This window comes from Cuculus canorus, chromosome 5, assembly GCF_017976375.1.
Source record: "Cuculus canorus isolate bCucCan1 chromosome 5, bCucCan1.pri, whole genome shotgun sequence".
In the NCBI taxonomy this organism is placed as follows: Eukaryota; Metazoa; Chordata; class Aves; order Cuculiformes; family Cuculidae; genus Cuculus; species Cuculus canorus.
In genome coordinates, this window is record NC_071405.1 from 50,888,789 (window position 1) to 50,909,341 (window position 20,553).

At 53.6% G+C, this 20,553-nt stretch overlaps 2 protein-coding genes across 5 annotated transcripts in view; one reads left to right on the forward strand and one right to left on the reverse strand.

The window, feature by feature from the left end:
* Nucleotides 1-6,028, forward strand: part of LOC104067343 (transmembrane protein 263) — a 208,962-nt gene extending 202,934 nt beyond the window's left edge. For all 4 annotated transcript variants that reach the window (XM_054068469.1, XM_054068471.1, XM_054068472.1 and 1 more), the window contains one exon: nt 1,109-6,028. In XM_054068469.1, the coding sequence (XP_053924444.1) occupies nt 1,109-1,395 (287 nt within the window). In that variant the 3' untranslated portion in view covers nt 1,396-6,028. The remainder of the gene's footprint in view (nt 1-1,108) is intronic.
* A 2,209-nt stretch (nt 6,029-8,237) lies between these two features.
* Nucleotides 8,238-18,152, reverse strand: CHST1 (carbohydrate sulfotransferase 1). Its single transcript, XM_009569998.2, has 2 exons — nt 17,866-18,152; nt 8,238-10,596 (listed from the first exon to the last, which is right to left on the reverse strand). The coding sequence occupies exon 2, from the start codon at nt 10,550-10,552 to the stop codon at nt 9,293-9,295; it is 1,260 nt and encodes a 419-aa protein (XP_009568293.1). The 5' UTR covers nt 10,553-10,596; nt 17,866-18,152; the 3' UTR covers nt 8,238-9,292.
* Between the last annotated feature and the right edge of the window lie 2,401 nt (nt 18,153-20,553).

Here is a 20,553-nt window from a genome sequence, read left to right on the forward strand (position 1 = left end):
AGGAAAGGGAGGGCACATTTAGCAGGGGGCTAAAGCCCTCCTGCTGCATAAACACTGTGCAACCTCTTTTGGGCATATGTAACGGGTTAGAAGGGCTGCTGCTAGTCCAGGGGTTCTGTATTCCCTGCTGGCACTTGCTTTTTTTCCTGCCAGGACTGCTTTATTGTATTTTTGCAATTATTAGTAACTCATCTTGTGTACGGAACTGGCAGTGAATCAGAAATCACAGTATCCAAAATATCTCACCCCACAAAAAGAGCAGCTCCTCCTTTGCAGCATTGTTACCGGATGCAAAGGGAGAGGATTATGTGGAGGCCAGCAGGAAAGCTGTCAGATTTGAATCCCGTGAGTAGCAGTTCAGAGTCCACCCTTTCCCAAGAAGTGATGCGCTGTGAATCTCATGCCTGCAGTGTTGTGGGCAGGTGTGATGGCAGCTTGGGTGGGTATACCATGCTGGCCTTGATCCAGTTGGCACAGGTAAACCAGCAGTGATATAGTGTAGCAACTTAAGCACTGTCTTAACACTATTAAATACATAGCTGAGATCTCCAGAGGGCTTGTACAACCTGAGGTGACATTTGTGTCACTGTATCTTTGCTGCAGTTTGCAATCTGTGCTAGCTCAGACCTGGCAGATAAGTCTGTGCTGTGCCTTGGTTCCTCATCTGAGGACCTGCAGGCAATGCAAACATCAGCTTTTGCCATCTGCAGTTCATGCCCCCTGTGCTGGCATTAGTCTTTGTGATTTAGTGGTGTTAGCCAACGTGCAGGGAGGGGAATTATATCTCGTTAGTGGGATTTGGTTTGCATTTCAGCACTGAGTCTTGAGAGTTTGGGGCTGCCCCACTGAGCACCCGTCATCACTTCTCTGTTCTGTGCACAATTCTGCTCCCTCTCTCTGCCCTCCTGAAGTCCTCTCCTGCTGTGCTGTAGGCCTGGGGTTTCCCTGGTTCCTCCTTCAGGCACCAAGACGTCTAGGGATGCATGGCACTGCACTTATGAGAGCGTGTGCCACAGTGGGCAACTCTCCTGGGCTGGAAGGGGTACCCAGGGAGAAGGTCTTTGGCGTGGACACGTCTGACTTTCCCTTTCTCTCTCTCTCTCCACAGATGCCAGCAAGGACCATCCACAGCAGCAGGCAGGGGTGATCTGGAGAGTGACGGGTGGCCTGTTCAGCATCACCCGAGGAGCCATGGGGGCCACGTTGGGAGGAGTTGCCTGGGTGGGCAGCAAGAGCCTGGAGCTCACCAAAACAGCTGTGACCAGCGTCCCTGCTGCTGGCGTTGGACTGGTGAAGGGCAGTGTCTCAGCAGTGACCGGTGGCGTTGGAGCTGTGGGCAGCGTGGTTGCCAGCAAAGTCCCTTTCACCACAAAGAAGAAGGACAAGGCTGACTAATCCCTATTGCAGCTCCCTTCCAAAAGATCAGCCTGCCCATGCTCTCCCCCTCCAGTGCACCTCTTTGAGTTGGAACCAGCTGCTTCAGGGAGGGTCAAGTACCCAAACAGACTCTGGCTGCAGCCAGCTTAGCACCGCCTGCCTGGCTCAGAGCTCACAGAGCCACTGTCAATGCCTTTGACTCTCTTCACCTACTGGGAACCATCTCTAATCCGAGGACTTTAAAGGCGTCGTTGTCTCTGTCTTGCAGTTTCCTTCCTCCCTTCTGCTCTTGTAAGCATGAAAGGTGGGAGAAGGTGTCAGGCTCCATCTGCCTGGAGGTGGGGCGAGTAACCGGGAAGGGGGAGGAATTATGCCTGGCCTGAAGTGTGGGTTGTGTAGTCCAAGTTAACTTCAGCTGGGAAGATAGCCTCTGAAACAGCCCTTCCTTTGGCTGTTTCATTTCTAAGTCCCATTTACACAAAGGAGAGATACTGTGAAGAAGGGGAAGCCTCCCTCCTGCCCTGCATCTCTTACCTTTTCTTTGCAGGGCCCATCCCACAAGCTGCTCCCAATCACTTGCTTCTTGGCTTAATTGCACCCTTCAGAGAAGGAATCTTCAAGTTCAGCAGAGCAGCTCCAGGGATGATGCCACACAAGACTATCATGTATCCTAGGCCATCAACTCCTGCACAGAATTTCTTAACAACGGGCAGGAGGATGAAAGCTGCTGTATGTTCTTACTCCAAGCTGCCAGTGGCATCTGCCAGGCCTCTGTGATATTGTAGTACAGGTGGTGATGCTCCACAGAGACAAACTGAGCCCTTGGGTTTGACCCTTGAGTCCTGGCACTATCCCCATCTGCAACAGGGACATTTTGGTTCTAGGCCACACTTTCACTGCACAGACATCACTAGTAACCATGAGCAAGCGTGTCCCCAAATGCCATCTGAGTTCTGCTGCATGATGGGCAGGGAGGCTGACTCTGTGATGCTAGGAGCAGCGGCCTGGCTGTGAGCGGGTTGTGCTGCATTGGAGAACACTTCCCCGCAGGGTTGAGCATGCTCCAGCAACAGCCAGCCGGCATAGGGCACCAGCAACTCTTCCTCCACACACTGCTCCTGGTGCTCCGGCCTGGCTCCTCTAAATGACCGCGTTGCACTAAATTGCTCACCCACAGTTGTTGTGCCGCAGATACTGAGGCATCTGCGTTTATTTGGGAGTCACAGCCATCTTCAGCCTGGTCCATGATGCTCAAGGGGCCGTGTGGCATCATACACACACACACACACATACACACATTCTCACTCCCTCTCTTCAAGGTCCCCTGTAATTCTTGGGATGAGGAAAGCAACAGGTTCCACCATGAACTTGCTCCTGGCTTTGGCGCATGATTAGCCTAGGTTTTTAGGTGTTGGATGCATAGGCAAGTGAAGCAGTGCTTGTGCTGTATTTTATAAATATGCATCTGTTAGTGTGTGTGTATGTATCTGTCCACAGGAATGTCTTCAGCCTGGTAAACAGAACTGTGCCACTGCCGTGGAGGAGTTTACGTAGTCATCTTCAGCATGTACATTTTATATTGGGTCCTGGTCCAAGTAAAAATCGTGGTTTAGAGGATTTTTTTCCCCTCTGTTGCCCAAGAGCGTAGTTTATTGAAACCAAAGGAATGTTAAAAAATCCCCTTTCTCCTGTCTATGTGGTTTGTTTGCTTTCTGTCCTGTCTTTTGGACACTGACCCCAACTTCCTTGGTCTTCATTTCCTGTGAGAAGTCATTGTACTTCCTGGCTGCTCTGCTTAGGACTCAGACATCAGGGAATATTTAAGTACAATCCCCCTGACACTGTTTTTGCTCAATGGTCTTGGACTTGTGAAACAGTTTTGATTCTGACTTTTATTAAATCTGCACTTTGTCCGTGATCTAAGTCACTGCGTCCCTGATCTAAATCACTGTGTCCCTATTCTTGTCATGCTGGTGTTAGTCTTTTTCCATATCCTTCTCTGGGTAGTCCCTGCTGTTTGCAGTGGCAAGAAGTTGCTGATCTCTACAATGTGTTCCTCTTGATGGCACAAGAGTGGTTTAACCTACATCTTTTTTTCTGAAGAGCAAACAGCATTTGGTATGTATGTGCATTTCCTCACTTTGTCTCTTTTGTTCTGGTGAAGGCCAAGTTGACCCAGATGTGTCAATTTTGTCTCTGAAGGCAACAGCTTCACAGGAAGATGAGGCCTTGATGTTGCCCACACTTCGCTGGGATACTCATGGCAGTTGGCAAGGCCGGAAGAAGTCTTGTCTGTTTGTTCTTCCTTTGTCTCAAATGCCCTGCAAAGCAGAAGGGCAGTTTGCACTGTGTGGATCTCTGCTCACTGCTCTCCCTGAGCACATCTCATTTCCTATTCCAGATCACAGACTGCTCCTGGAGGCAGCTTTAACCCCAAAGCTAAAAGCTGCTTGTGCATAACTAGCTGTGCTGTCACCAGCCCTCTTAGAAAGATAGTTTCTTACCAATTGGGACAGAAGACAGTCTTCTTCCGAACTGCCTCTCTCAGGCCTTGGACGGGAGAAGATGGTATCTAAGGGGCTTTACTTCATCGGCCACCCCTGGGCAGGAGATGGGAAGCTCATCATGCTTTTGGCTAACCAGTATCCCACACAGGCTCTTGCCGAGGGAAGCAACATATCCTTCCCAAGTTGTTTGCAGGCACTGTGTGTGCAGAGCAGACATGGAAAGTGGGATAAAGGTGTATTAAGGAAGGCCATAGGGGTCCTAAGAGTTTCCCGTATTTTTCTTTCTGCTCTTCTGCGCGTCCTTGCAGTAAATGGAGTAAGGTTCTCCATTTGCCTGGAATTGCCATTTTCTTGCAGGACAACCTGGAGAAGAGGAGAAGAAATATGAGGGGAACTCGCAGCCTAAATCACTGTTCGCACAGCCCAGCTAATGGAGAACTCATGCACTGTAAATAGCAGACGAGATCAGATTAACAGGCAGGGATAGAAGATTAAATATACTCCAAAACCAGGGCCTTACACCACTTAATGGGCATTCAGGAATACATAACTATGCAGGACTCAAAAGCCTGCGGAAAGTATGTCTTTGTTAGCACGCTAGGCCTGCTCAATTCATCCAGGTGACTCAGCCCCAGGCTGCTTTTCAGGGCACTGCCGATGCCACAGCAGAAGGAAAATGGGGTTGATGTTGTCAGTCTAAGAGCAAAGATGCCCCCTGGTAGCCTTGGCTGCAGGATGGTAGGATCTGGATTGGATGGGGAAGCGGTTGGCCCCTGATGGATGCCCCATCTTTCCTCCTTCACTGCTACAGAGACTCCATACAGCTCAAAGTCCATCTAGGCCACTGGTGCAACCCTTCTTCTACTGCCCCTTCATGATAAGATGGGGAAAAATACCTACATTGTGTGTAAATCCCATTGCGACTCAATGGGGGGGGGGGATATGTACAAAATAGGAGGGACAGTACCAAGGTGGAGGGAATGGTTAAGAGTTGAAGAGAGTTAGTGCAAGGAATATCACCAGTTTTCAGGTGACAGCAAGAAGATGAGGAGGGACTAGTGATAGGAGGAGGCAAGGAGTGAGGAGCAAGAAAAGGAGAAGTGCAGAGGGAAATTGTTTCTTAGGACAGATTCCATATCAGAGGATGAACAAAATGGAGTTTGTCCTAGTGAAGAACACGGAAAGGGAAGTGGATGAATGTGGGGTTTGGTGTGTGGTGGTGCTACATGCCAGCCTGGTACCCTGCTTCCATAGTGGTGATAATTGCTAGGGAGTTCCATTTAGCTACACCTACTGTGCCCAACAGATGATCCCAGCCCTTCCTTCCTAGATTTCTCCCAGGCTTTTGTCATGATCTCCCTGTGCTGGGGCTGGGTCTCCTAGTGATGGGGATGGGATGTGGCTCTACATGTTGCCCTGTGCCCCACTACAACTGCATATTCCCCACACCCAAGGAATGAGGCCTGGCAGAGAGGAAAGCCCACAGGCACATCCTCTTCTCTCTTTCCCTTTGCTCATCTCTTTAGCCTTCACTTTCTTTTTTTTTCTTTTTTTTTCTTTTTTTTTTTTTTTTTGTCCCTCCTTTAGCTCTCTGTCTTGTTCCCGGATAGAGCTCTCCAAAGCTGTCACAGAGACCTTCACGAAACATCCGCACTCCTATTGGCTGAGAGGGCAGAGAGGGTGACTGCCTCTGCAGCTCCCCTGGCTGGGAGAGAAGTGCATGTCTTCCATCCCTCTCTATCCCCTTGTGTTTTGCCTGTGGAAAACCTTAACCTACTTCTTTTCCTCTGGGTTCCCATGTTGGCTCTTGTCTCTGTGGGTGGGTCATTTCCGTGTCTCCTTTGCAAAGTCATCCGCGTAAAATCAACAGGGTGAGTGGGAACATGGAGATGGCTGGAGAGGGACACAGAGCTGTTGGGACAAATGCCAGGGCCCAACTCTGCTTCTCTAGGGGCTGAGGAGCCCTTTGGCAACCCAAAACTGTCACTGTGGCCACACAGCACAGTGCTGGGCTTGGGAGAACATTTGTGTTCTTTATCATTTCATTGTCTGTAATTGGTTTCCTACTGAATTTGTTTGCTTGGTTTGTTTTGCAGTGTGTTTCTGGGAATATTCTGCATCTCTGTATTTTAATTACAGTAAAATTTGAGGATAAAAACCTTGGTTACACCGGTTCTTGTTTCCAGTGGGGGGGAATAAGGAGAGGAAGCACAGCTGAAGGAGGATGTTAGAGGTTCCTTGGGAAATCAGATCTCTCCCCTAAGGGCTCTACATGAGGCACCAAGCAGGGCTGAACCTCCATCCCTGCTTAAACTAGGACACAGCTTTCAACTGTAATTCAAAAGCCGTTTTGCTGCAGGCACATTTCCTGATTGGAATGGTAAAAACAGTTTGGATAAGACTTCTAAACTGAGTTTATTGTGTTGGTTTGAAGACCAGCGCATGAGAAGACTTTTGGGCTGGGGACAGCTGTCCTAGCCCTGAAAGTGGGGTCTCAGCAGCCAAAGATAGGACATTTTGCCTGTACTACTGCTGTTTCTTCACACAGGTTTGCATGGCCACTTGTCCCAGCTGAGGAAACCAGGGAAAGCCTGGTTCCCCCCACAGCAGCCTGCCCTTTCTGCAGCACAAGGCAGTTTGACATCCTTCTCCAGAGCTGCCAGGGAGCCCTACAGGCAGCCAGACCCTCTGACATCCTTCTCCAGAGCTGCCAGGGAGCCCTACAGGCAGCCAGACCTCTTGTGTTTTCTTGCCCACTGGCAGACAAGTGCTGGTGCTGGGGACGGGCACAGCCAGCCACACTGGCTACCTCACCTGCTCCACAGGCACTTAGCCAGGGCAGTTGCTCCTGGGGATGCACAGCCCTGGTGCAGGGAGGATTGCAGCCCAGCGGCTGGGCTGGATTGGGCCTCAGAGGGGGTGTCACTGTTACTGGGGTGAGAACAGGAGCCAACAGCTCAGCATTTGTTAAGTGCTGACAAAAAGGATTAATTTAGTAACTAATAACGGGGCAATTAAGCCATTTATCTGGTTGACGTTTTGCTGCAGCTGCTCAGTAAGAGCAGCACACTGATGAGGCTGTCTGCAGCCACCTCTGCCACCTGCCCCACTCCTCTGTCCTTGCCCATGGACACAGCCGGGGCAGTGCAGCATGGGAAGCACTGAACTCGTGGCAGGAGTGGGTTTGGCAGGGGAGGGGACAGAGTGAGGGCATTTGTTCCTGCCCCTGAGTGAGGGCATCTGAGGTGGGGGTTCTCCTAGGAGCTGCCCCCGTGCCTGCTGTGGAGACACAGGTGGAGGAAGTGCCTATCCTGAAGCACATGCATACTGTTGCCGTTTTCCTCCTCATGGGGCTGGAACGGGCCATGTCACCTTGCAGGCTGCACACCTGAATTACAGGTGCTCCAGCTGCAAGCGCTGGGGAGAGGCCATCAGATGCATTACCCCTGCCCACCTCTTCTGCAGTCCCACTGGAGCAGGCTTGCTATGTTAAACCAGGTTGCAAAATGCTCCTCCAGCTGTCTCTAAAGGGGGAAAAAGGATGCTGGAAAAGGACATTTAGTTATGGCTTCCCCCTGCCGCACCCAAACAACCTGTATGCAGTGTATCCCAGTTCTCTGTGTGTAATTACAGCGCCCAATGTAACCCTCTCCTAACTAAGAGCTTGGCTAGAGGCTGGTGGGCAGCAGATCTCAGAAGACACTTTCATAGAGAAGACCTGCCCAGGTAGTTGGGCAGTGAGTGGCTCAAACACATCTGTGCCAGAAGCGGGTCCCGCACTGGGAGTGTGCAGCTGTGGGTGGATGGGACCAGCAGTAGTCACATATCTCTGTGGGTCCCCATCCTGCCTGGATCCAGGAACACAAGAGATGGGAAACTGCTGGGACATGGCTGTCCTCTGGCCCCTAGGGACTGACCTGATGGCTTCCCATCTGTAGCTGCCTGTGGTCTGCCTCAGCGGCTGAGCTGTTTGAAGGACTGTCCCAGCTGGTTCGGAAGAGCTGGTTGAGTGCTCCAGCAGACAGATCAAATAGACCAACAAGGTCTCATGTCGGGCTCTTGGCCCTCTGCTGCTGTACTGTATTGCCCCCACCCTGCATGCCCAGCTTCCCCGTCCAGCTGCTTGCTGCCCTGCTCAGCCTGCAGGCCCTGCGTGACCAGGGCGCTCTCACTGCCTGCAAGGTGCCTCGCACACAAGGGCCCTGCCTCCATGGGCAGCTAGTGAAGGACAACTCTTGCATTGCCAGGACCATCTGCTTGCTCACTCATTTTTATTCTGGCAGTTTTAGAACCCGAACTCAACCACTTTTCTCTGGTCCTCCAGAGCAGAGCATGCCAGTGCTGGTATCAATAGCACCAGAGGGCGGGGGAACCAAGCAGCAGACTTATGGGCCCAGGCTCACCTTCCTGGTGCCGTGAGCACTCTGCAGCCACGCACTTTGTCAAAACCCATGCCCCCATTTAGGCCAACAAGCTCTTGGGCCTGTAAAGAACTACAGGTTCTCGCTTTTGGCTTAACTGCTTGCATTTTTACATACATGCAAACATGCATATGCCAGGAGGTGCCTGCAGTTCCTTGCCACCCCGGGGGGCTGTGGTGCAGCTCCCCCCAGCTTTGCCCCTACCTGCTCCCAGCCTCGTAGGAGCTGGGCAGATCACGAGCTGCTCTTTGCTTATTGGTACACCCACCTCAGTTTAGTCACTGAGGTCTTTAAGTTGGAAGTTCACCCCCAGATCAGTTTTATTGCACTTTTATTTACAGAAAACACAGAAATAAAGCATTAAATGTGTTGGGCTTTTACCAAAACACCCAACCACCTTTTTTTTCCCTTTTTTTTCTTTTGTGGGTTTTTGGCACAAAGAAATATCACAGGTGTTACCAAACAACCATGTAGGAGCAGCTAACTAGCTGCCCAGCCCAATAACAGGACTTAAACGGACAGACATGTCGCACCAAGATCAAAAACAAGAAGGTTGTTCCATGTCCAACTTCCAGTCCTACTCATCGGGGGCAAGGGGACTTATTCTGGAGGGGAGGTCATCATTCATAAATTATATTTACCTCTTACATTGTAAAAGTAAACAGTGCAAAAGTGCAGTACCCCAGGTACCCTTCGGTTTGGAAAGCTTGAAGGTCGCTTTATACATTTTGTGTGTTTTGTAAACATTGTTACCCATCCACAGTTCTAGCTCTTCCTTGGAGAGACCTGACTCCTCTTGGGTCCAAAACGTGTTGAGGGGCAGCAATCACTTTGCCTGGACTCTGTTGAGATTCCCGCTCAAGGTTTAGTGCAAATTTTGAAGAGAAAAAGACAAGAGAGAAAAAGAGGGGGAGGGAACAAAACAAAATAAAATAAGGCAACAGTTAGAAACAATCCATATCAAAACCAGGCCTCCCCAGGGCTGCCTTAGGAGAAGGGCAGGAAGTCTCTCTCCTCCACCAAGCTGATGGAGAGGTTCTTCAGCTCCTCCTCAGAGCTGGCAGTTTTGTAACCGAGCTGTGCCAGCACCTGCTGGCAGGCGTGCTGGGTGAACGCCACGATCTCGTAGGACAGCCGGAACCGCCACTTCTCTGCTGTCGCCGCTGAGTTACGCACCGTCCCGTACTTGTGTTTGGAGGAGGACCTGTCTCCTCTAGTGTTGTTCTGTATCCAGCGCTCGACGTTGCTGTCCATGGGGATGCCCAGGAAGTCATAGATCTCCTCAGTCTTTTTCATGGGGTTCCTGGCCAGGTCTTCGTACCGCACCAGCATGTACTTGCCCTTCAGCCACGGTGGCCGGTTGAGGCCAGTGGACACAGAGTTCCAAAAGTCCTCACACACTGTGGTGAGCTGGGTCACATCCAGGTTGTACGGCTTCCTGCCAGTGCCGTCCCAGATCCTCCACAGACGGTAGGTGTCCCGGAAAGTCTCACTCCGGGATGCCAGGATACCCCGGGGATCCCTCACCAGCTGGATAACCTTCAAGTTCAGCCGTGGGTCCTCTACCAAGGCCCGGAGGTCGTTGACCTCGGGTACCCGCACTGTTTTGATGGCCACATGCCCGTGCTCTCTGCAGGATTCGGTGGCCAGTGTCAGGTTCAAGGTACCACACTTCTTCACACAGTCTCCCTCCTCCAGGTGGAGATCGACAGCTCCCAGGGACTCGCAGACAGGCGGCGAGCACAGGGCCTTGCTGGCTCCCCTGCGGAACAGGCGGTCAGTGGTGTGGTTGACAGGCTGGGGTTTGATGTAGTTCTCCAGGAAGTAGAGGTCGCAATCGTACAGGCTCCTCAGCAGGTCTCGGCTGGCCCCCAGCATGACCCGCCTGTCCGTCATACTCTTGCTCTGGGTCAGCTTTGGGATCAGGGTGTACTGGACATGGTAGAGGGGCTCAAATAAATAGAAGACATCAAAGTGCTGGTTAAACAGCTGCCCAACAAATGAAGAGCCACTGCGGGTGGTGGCGAGGATGAGGACGTGTGTCTTCCTGGAAAGGTTATACGAGAAGGTGGGGCTCTCGTCACACAGCCTGTCACCCGCATCAGTGTCCTGGCTCAGGCTGCAGTTCACAGGGTTGGGGATGGGGCAGCTGTGGAAGGACTTGGAGGTGAAGGTGCGGATTGCTGTGTACTGGATCGCAATGGATGCCAAGGCTAGTAGGAGGACAGCCTTCCAGGAACATTGCATGGCTGGTCACCTTCATGGAGCTTCTTCACAGGTCGTCTCAGTGTCTGCAACCCAACAGAGGAGTCAAAGGCTGAGCAAGGACTGCCTGGAAAGGGACAACTTTCCACAACTAGGTTTAGAGTAAGGGTTAAGTTTAGGATTTGAGGCTCTTCATGGAAAGTTGTCCCTGTGGAGAGTTGGCTGCAGAGAGTTGTCCTAGACCCAGGACTGCCAAGGAGGACCCAAGTATCCTACTGCCGAGTATACCAGCATCCACTCTCCGACAGTGCACGTACATCAGCCTTAACCACATGGGACTCAGTGACACACTGCAGAGCTCTGTTTCAGAAGAAAGGAGGACTAGCCTGAGCCTGACAAATGTGGAGACACAATGCCAGCCAGGACTTCAACCCTAGGGACTGCTTCCTTCTGGGCTTGGGGTGTATGCAAATCCTGTGCCCCACAGCTCACCCATGCCCTGCAGCCGAGGTAGAGGGTGTTAGAGCCTGGTGGCCACACCATGCATGTGCCTCCAACCAGGTGCTTTGAACCCTCCTCCCCAGTTGCCCTGTAAGACACTCGTCACCCTATCAGCCAGTGCCTTTGTCACCTGATGCAGAGAAAGGACATGAGAAGGTGCCAAAAACTGCCTGAAGAGGCTTGTCTCCATGCTTTCTGACCAGCTGGCAGGATTAGACATGACCCATACAGGCCAACAAACTCCTGTTTGGGAGAGGGCTGATAGCTTTCCTAAAGCTGCAAACCCCTTTGCTTAGAGGTCCACCAGCCTGGCCAGCTTAGTCAGTCATCCTTGGGGGACAAGCAACAGTCTGAGCTCTGCAGGCAGAGCCAGAGCTGTGCCCCAGCTGCCGGCTCGATTTGCCCCAACACTGAGCTCATGGTGCTGGCCAGATCCTGCTTGGCTCTGGGATTCAGACACCACACCACCCCCACCCTCCCCGCTATTCTGAGCACCAGAATGGAAAAGCAATACTACAAAGGAATTACGAGAAACTGCAGCCCCTCTATCCTCTATTAGCAACAGTGCAGCAGCAGGAGTGCTGGACACCAGAGATGGGCACCGGGAAAAGCAGGGCTGTAGTTGCACAGACCATCTTTAGTCTACTAAAGGTGCCGACCCCTGACTTTAACTGCCCTCCCGTGGGCAAGGATAGGGGAAGCTGAGCAGGATGTTTGGATGCGGTGTTCATGGATGGCGAGGAGAGGAGCACCCCTGCCATGCCTGGGGAGCTATGGCATTGCTAGGAGGGAATGTAATCGTGGTGGTGCTTAAACATCTTCCCCCTATTCACTAATCAAATAACCTTCACAGACTCCATCCTGCTGTTCTCCAAAAGCACAGGACTTCACATCCATATGCTATCACTCCCCAAGGCCAGCAGGGTTCACGGCACAGAAGGTAATAGACTCGTCCCAAAAAGCCCAAACGAGCAAAAACCCCTGTGCAGGGCAGACACCCCAGTACGGCCAACAGCTTCGAAAGTCCCCTGCACCCACTTTCTCTTTCCAATCTCCCTTCCATATTTGCCCCCACCTCTCAGTGTGGTACATCTACCTGTGCACGTGCCTCTGCAGCCCCCTGCCTACCCTCCTAAGCCAAAACCAAGTGGACAGCTCTAATACCTTTGCTCTCCACCCAGCAGAGGCCATCCCACAGCATTCTTGTCATCCCTGCTTCCTCTTCTCAACTCCTCTCGTGCTCCCTGCACGTCCCCAAGCAGAGTACCAGGCTGGCTCCAAGCCAGTGGTGAGCTCCTGCTCCCCTGCTCACCCCTGGCACACCAGCCATTGCAGGTGGGACTTTTAGAGTCACTGCCCAGCTGAGATCTCCACAGGAGACTGATGGGCCAGTGATGGATTTCAGCACACAGGGCCTGTTCAAGCCCAGAGCATGCTGAAATCCCTGATGGGCTGGGGATGCTGCAGTACTCCTAATGTGCATTCCCCAGCGCAGCCGGCACAGTGTGTTGTTCCCATCGACTCAACTTGCCTAAGTCCCCAGGAGACATCCTGGCACTTTGCAAGTGATGCCAGGAACCAGAAGGACTGCTCCAGACCTGCAGGTGAGTTAAAAACTTCCTTCCTTTATTTTTTTTCATCATTATTTTTATTATTTACCAGTTCCCGTAGCTGCTTAGTGCAGGCCGGTGGCTGCAGGAGCTCTCAGGTCCCGAGACCTCTCCCTGGGAGAGGGGCTTTAGAGCAAGACCTCAGCACGGGGGCTCTCGCACAGCTGCTGCAGTCAATCCCCTGCCAGTCACTGCTGTATCTGTGCACTAAGAGCCACACTTCGGACCTGTAATGATGCTTTGAATAAGAGATGCTTTCTCTTGGGCAACAAGGGATGCCTTCCCCTGGGCTGCTGCCTGCCAGGTGTGTGGCATAGGTCCGGGGAACTGAAGGTGCAAATGCTTGGCTATTGCTCTTCCTGGTTTGGGGTTACCCACCCTACAGAGGGGAGACCTGCCCCAGTGTCCACATGTAATATTCTGTCCCTTAGATAAAGTATTTTTCCAAGCCTGCTAAGTCAGGGCAAGACTGGAGGGTCCCTGCTGGCATCGCCTGGCCCAAGAGGCTCCAGTAAGCAGTGAGAATGCTTTCTTCCTCGCTAGTGATGGTCAGTCACACTGCATTCCTCACACACAACCTCAACTTCTGCTCCTTGCGGCACTGTTGATGGATGCTGGAGCAGATGTGACTGAGATTGTCCCACAATGCGGCAGAAACCCACTGCCGGCTCCTTGCAAAAGGCAACGAGAGGCCAAGTGCCTCCTTGGTCCTAATTCCCACTGGATTGCCGTTGGTGAGTATTTCAGTTTCTCCACTCACCCGGATCCGCTGCCCTTCACAATGCACTATGCTGTGGAGGGGTAGAAACAGGGCATTGTTTCACCACCTCTGCAAAGCAGGTACAAAATTACTCTGCATCTTCTGCCTTGGCTGTCTCTCATCACCCTCTGCACGCACCCTGCTTGCCTGCTGAGACGCAGCTGGGGAGGGGCAGGTTTGGGGAGGAAGTTTCCCTCCCTGATGTCTCATCTGTGGCCTTTAAAACCAGCCAGAGCCTCCTCTCATCCCCCAGTTAGCTCTCCTGCCTCCTCCCATCCTTGTCTGTCCCCCAGGGGCTGCAGTTCCCACTCAGCTCAACCCTGGGCTGGAGAGGCAGTGGCCACTGGCACCTGGGAGCTGCCAGCATGGCTGAGTATTGCTTACACTCACGCTCCCCTTTGCTCATCTGTTGGACACAGCCAGGCTGTGAAACACCTGCCAAGGAGGAGCTGAGCGTGGCTTTGCACAGCTCGGAGCGGGCTGGTTGAGCGGCAGCTGCAGCAGACACGCTGCAGGAGAATGTCTCCTACAGACACAAGCAGCAGGACAGCCACTTGCTCACCCATCCCTGCCTTGGGAGACCTTGAACTGGCCTATTCCCCTTCAGGCACTGACATTGGGGCCAGCATTCCAGACCAGCAGCTGGTGCGAGGGCCATGCCCATGTGGGGCTGTGTGTGGGAGCCTTGCGTGAGACATAGACTTTTAGCTACTCAGCCCTAGACTATGGGATGCTGTGACCATGGAAGTGATCCACAATGCTGGCCTCACAGATGTTTCCATGCTATAAAGTGTTTCCAGCTGAAATCACCCTCTGCTTGTCTTGAGCTCAGTTCCACCAAAGACGATGAGTAAATGCAGCCCGCGGGCAGGAGCTGAGTCTGGTACGTCCCTCCAGGCAGCTGGGGGTATGAGATGGGAAAGCTGAGGGGCTGGGGGTAAGTCCCTTGTACCTTCCAGCCCCTGGTGCTGCTGGCACTGCAAGGGCCATGGAAGAAGGCACGTGGGCTCTTTCTGTGCTGGGGTCACCACTACCTCTTCTCCAACCCAAACTCCCCTCCAGTCACAGCTCCACTGCCTCGCCCAGGTCTCCGTCCAGCTCTCTGCAGTCGAATCAGGACCAGGCTGTCCACAAGGGATGCACGGCATCCAGCAACCGGCTCCAAGCAATGCAGGAGGCTGGCCAGTGCTTGGCATTGGGACAGGAGTGTTGTCTGTGGGAAGAGAAAGGTGCTGAGCCTTTCGTCTCCCCTGCCTCACTTTCCTTGATCCCAGAGGAAGGGAGAGGATGCGCAGACAGTGGAGCCTCCCCCACCCCACACACCCGAGAACAGCAGTGGGTGCATAATCACCTGCCCTCCTCCTCCCCTGACTCCCAGCGCTGCTCCAGGGAGGACGAGCAGGACAGAAGCCAGCAAGACAGCCCAGAAGCGCCGCAGAGATCTGAGGCGATGAATAAAGCTGAACGGCATCTGTGAGTCACCAGCGCAGGGAACAGCAAGTGTGGCTGGCCAGCAACAGCACAGCAGAGGCCCAGGAGGAGATGCTGAGTGGTGGACTCCTACTTCAGGGATGGTCTTCCCAGGTTTGATGGGAATGACCTGCTTTTAGAGCCACGCAGCACAACCACAGCACCAGAGGCTGCACTGGCAGCTGAGCTCAGGCACTAGGCAGGCTGGACTTGGCAGGGCTGCTGCAGGGATCGGTGCAACTCCCACATCACCTCCCCTCCAAAACCTGCCAGGTGCTGGACAAGGCAGTGTCCCGGATTTGCCAAAGCTTGTTCTCATGGGGGGCTCCCACAGTATCTCAAGGAGCACGGCTGCAAGCCTTCTGCCCCAAGCCTTCCTTGCAGGTTCCTTTGTGGTTCTCTGGAGATAGATGTGTCTGGACCCCTCCGGGGTGATGGCAGCTTTAGGCAGGGAACCTTGCAGTAACCAATAACTGACATTGTTGTGTTTCCAAGGCTCACTCACAGGGCAGTCTCAAAAAAAAGCTGCTCTTTTCAGCTGCCTTCCAGGCTTTCCATCTCCCTCGACAGCTTCCCAGAAGTTGTGCCCTTGGCCCAGCAGGGCTCATCCCAGGCTGTCTCATCACTGCCAGGGAAACCCCTCCGTGCTTCACCATGACAGGGAGGAAGGGAAAAGGGAGTTGAAGAAGGTGTGAGGGTCTGTGCCAGGGCGATGCACTGGAGAAGTCTCTGCACCCCATAAAGCCTTGCCTGGTGTGGGTCCAGCTACTGGCACCCTCTACCCCAAAAAATGATTCCCGCCAGCACAGCTGTTTCCATGGAAACAGCAGAGTGACTCAGGACTTTGGGACCAGCAGGAAAACACAACTGTGAGCAGCAAACGCCCGGGAGGTGCTGAAGTCTTTGTGCGAGGAAGGGTGTATGGGCATAGGGAGTGACCAGGCAGGACTGTCTGCCTGCACACTCAGGCATGCTTATGCTGGTGCAGAGGGGCACATAGGGGCACCCTGCATGAGGTGAAGCCTATGCTGGGAGTTGTAAGCCAAAAAGGCTCTCTCCCAACACAAGTGCAACTGCAGTACTTGGAAGGCATTGCTGCAGCACACTCATCGGAGGACGCATCCCAAAACATGCCTCATCACAAACAACTCTTCATCCTACTCTCCTCGAGATGGAGACCCAGGAATACACCCACAGGGTTCACAGCACCAACTTCAGTGGCCGCTCAGCCCTGTGCTCTGCCCCGCAAAGGAATACCCCCGAGTGCCCTGCCCAGGGCACAGCAGATTGTTGGAGGGTTGGTCACAGATGGGGAAGCTGCAGCCAGTGCCCCACGGTGTCTCCCTGCCCAGGCAGCCTGGCTCCTGCAGCTCCACTTCCCCCCATCTCACTGCCCAGGCATGGAAATTAAATCGCAGGATTGTAAAACAACTCTCAGTCAGGGACCCACTGGCATGGGCCTTTGCTGCTTCCCGGTGTCCTCCCACTGAGCAAAGAGTTTATCTTGTAAAACAACATGTTGTGACCACTGAGGCGGGGAAGATGGGCTCCTGACAGGGTTTAACAACGAGCATCCCACTTGGTGGCAGTGGCTTAGTCATGCTGGTGGCTCTGCGAAGCTGGGCAGGCACTGAGCATGCCTGTGGGCCAGCCACCCCGGGCATGGACAGGCTGTGACCCATCACTGCCCTGGGGAAAGGGGGACCGCTGAGAAGAGTAGCACTGATCCACTGCTCTTCCTCCTCACCACAGGTGCTACCCGATTCTGGGTACCACAACAACCACATGAACAGAGCTTGTCTCTGTCCCCAAGTTTTCCCCATAGCAAGGCCCAACAACATGATATCCTGATGGGGTGGGATTGAGCTTTCAGCCTCATCTCCTCTTCAGCCACACAACACTAGAGCTTTCCTACAGTCGCAGCTTTGCATGCCAGCTGGGGACTCATGCCTGCCACCTTCCTTGGGTAAGAAACACACTGTATACCAAGCGAAGGTGCTTCATCTTCATAAAGACACAAAACTTGCTCTGCTATCATGTGCATCACCTCCCAGGGCACTCTTCTAATGATAAGGCATACTCAAAGCTGCTCCTAGCATGCTCCATGCTCCCCTATCTCTACCTATCTCTTCATTTCAGACGAACAGAGAGATCCTTCGCCTCTAGAACATATCTGCCCACTTTGACCAGCACTTAAATCATCACAGAGCTTTCAACAGGGGTTTGGGGTTTTCCCTACTGGCACCCATCGTACACATTTTGAGTAAATAAATCACTCCCAAGTAATGCCAACCCCAGCCGGTCCTGAAGTTTCCTTATCACTACATCCACCTGTGCCCGTTTATCCCTCATCTGCTGAGCTGCATCTGCCTCTTTCCGATAACGCAAACACCTGGGTAAACCCACTACAAATATTTTTGCGCTCTCTGCCTTCCCCCGAGCCCTCGGGCAGCCTGTTTGTGCCCGAGCGCTCCCCTGGCAGGAGCTGGAAGGCTTATTTTGGATGAAGGTGCTCATTCACCACCTCGAACCGCTGTCTTTGCACCGTAGCCAGCGTCCGCCCGCGCCGAAGCTTTCCCGTAGGACCGTTCCATGCTATAGCGCGCTCCAGCCCCGAGCTCTCCTCTCCAGCCTGCGTCCTCTCGGCAGTTTTTTTTTTCAGATGGCTTTAAGGTCTGACGGCAAACGCCGGGGCATTCGCTCCACCGGCTGGCGCGGCTCGCACGGCCGGGCAGGGCATCTGGCCTCTACCGGGGACTTACTTGTTCCAAGCGGCAGCTCCGCACCCAACAAGAGCCCAAGTTTCGCCGCAGCTCCTTCCCCCGCGGGTCCCGAGGCTCCTTCCCCCGCTCGGGCGCTGGCGGTCCGGGACGGGGTCCCGCCGCGGGGACGAGTCCCTCCGGCCGCTGCGGGTGCCGTCTCGCCACCTCGCGCAGTTAGCGGCACGGACGGGGTTACGAGAGACCCCCCCCCGGGGGTGCGTGAGTTCGCGTCCCCCTCCCCATCGCCCTTACCTGGCGCAGCGCCGCGGGCTCCCCCCGCATCCCGGCTGGCGGAGCTCAGCTGGCCGCGCCGCGGGGACTCACCGCCGCCCTGCCCTGCCCTGCCCGCACGGGCGGCCGCTCCACGCCCCTCCGCTCCACGCCGCCGGCGAGGGGAGGGAAGGCGGGCAGGGGAGGGGGCTGCGCCCGCTTTCCCCTCCCTCCTCCGGCCCGCCCGCACGGCGCACCCGGCGCAGCCCCCGCCGCGCACAGCGCTGCTCCTGCTCCGCACAGCACTGCCGGCACAGCGCTGACCCGCACGCCGTGCTGACCCCGCCCCGCACAGCGCTGCCACCCGCGCCCTGCGCACCCTGCGCTGCCCCTGCACACCGCGCCCCCCGCATCTCGCACACTGCTGCCCGCACCCTGTGCTGCCCCTGCGCACCGCGCATCCCGCACGCTGCTGCCACCCTGCACAGTGCTACCCTCACCCCGCGCCGCCCCAGCTCCGCACAGCGCTGCCCGCACCCTACACCGCCGCGGCATCCCGCACAGGGCTGCCTCCACCCCGTGCGCCCTGCACCCAGCAGCACCCCCGCACAGCTCTGCCTGCACCCTGCGCTGCCCCTGCTCTGCCGCTGGGCTCCCCGGCTTTGCTGAGCAGTAAACTCTCCATTCCCTTCTTTGTCTCCCCAAGACGTCCTGGCGGGAGCCGGAGAGCTCTCTGCGGGACATGTGTCCCCACTGCCACCACCACTGGGTGTTGGCAGGGAGCATGGGGATCCCCGGGGTCTCGGTCAGGATACCCCACAGATGGGGCTGGATGTGGGTCAGGAGGTGCCTCCCACCCTCCCCACGCCTCAGGGCTGGGGGGTAAGCAGCCACCCCGGGTTTGGTGGTGGTGGTGGGGTGCAGTTATATCTGCTCGTTTTGTAGTGACCCTTGGTCATGAGAAAAAATATTGTCATGAGGACTGGTTCTATCGGTGCCAGGAATCCGCTCTGCCCCACCAGGGCTCACTGCCACGGGCAGGAACCAAAACCATCCTCAGTGGTGCAGGAATACTGACAGATGAGGCAGGAAGGTGCCATCCTCACTGCCTGGGAAGATGGGATGAGGCAGAGGAAAGGAAGCAACAGCTGTAGAGGAGCCATTGAGGCAGCTGCAGTCTGATGACTATATTCTTCCCTGATTCTGTTTGACCCCTTGGGATGGTTTTGTGGTGTAACAGATTTGCTAGGCCATGTGAATGGCAAAGTAAGCTTGTTTTTGGAAGAGAGCAGTTGGCAAAGGGAACAACCAACATCTAGTAAAACAGATAGATTGGGTGTGGTCTCACATTCACATAAACCAAGTGGCACCTGGGGTGAGACAGAAGCCTCTCAGCCTGGTGTTACTTCAGTTAAGAGCAGAAACAACCCCAAAAGCACTTACTGGTCTCTGTGCCTCAAAGGCGTGGTGAACAGCTGAGTCCTCACTTCTGACGATCAACACATACTAATTGGCATAGTCCCACCTCCCCAAGAGGTGCCAAGAGGTTTTCAAAAGGTATAAAATTGATTCCTGGGGAAGAAAAAAATGACTACCTTACCTGATGGACAAGTTGCTGGGCCTGGACTTCTCTTCCTCCATCAAGAAGAAATATCTTGGTAAGAATCTCCCATCTCTGACTCTGTCAGATCTTTCCCTGGGAAAATGACTACTAACTCAAGTTTTTATTGTTGCTTGTTTTATACATACATACATATATATGCACTAATTGTTATCCAGTTATAAGTGTTTAAGTGCTAACACAGCAGTGAATTTATCAAGGCAACCCCAAATCTGTTTTAATCTGTCACTTAAATTAAATTGCTTACTGCCTCTGGCACCGCGAAATTGTCTCTCTCTGATGGGCACAGCTGCAAACAGCTGCTGGCTGTCCAGTTTGGGCTGCAAACCACACTTTAATAAGTTGAGTACCAGCGTCTAAGAAGGCTCTCACGGGCAACAAGATTCTGACTTGTGACAAAAGCACATATAAGGGCACACACATAATCCCTTAGTGATAAACCATTGACCAAGTCTGAGATTTTTCAATCTCGTGACTCAGTGGGGTGTCTCCTTAGCCACTTGTCAGAATCTCACCTTTTTAATGTGACAGAGTTGGACGTGTACTTTTGGCAACTTTGAGTGTTTCCCTTTTGTCAGGCACCTGCCAACTATGCTGCATTTTTGGCACTTTAACTGCACCTCCACTGAAATGGCAGCTGACAGCAAGAGCCAGCTGATGATTCTAGAGATGCTGTAATGGATATTCACTTTTTAGATCTCCGTTTTACTTTGTCTGTGTTTGGCACTGCCTGGTCACTGTAAGGAATCACATCGGTTTTCTTCTCACATTCATGTGAGCAACACCTAGCTCCTAACAACACCCTGAACTCTGCAAGGACCTGCCTCCCCTGCTCAGGGATTTCCAAATCTTCACCTCCTACTCTAGGATTCATGAAGTGCAACTCTGGGGTTGTGGTACCAGCGTGTCAATCAGCAGCTCAGAACAACTTTCCTTGGCAGCAAACGGGCTATGAGAGAAAACACAGCCCAGGTCCCTGCGCTGCCACTGTGTTGAGAGAAGAATAAATCCCTGGGAACACTGGTCTCTCCTTCGCTGCAACAGTGAGTTCAGGGCTATGGGATTGCCTTTAAATCACCAGAAGCACGACAGCAGAGTCGTGACTTTTG

Coding starts and splice junctions, on each gene's coding strand:
- CHST1 (XM_009569998.2), bottom strand. CDS start 10,552: ATGCAATGTTCCTGGAAGGCTGTCCTCCTACTAGCCTTGGCATCCATT.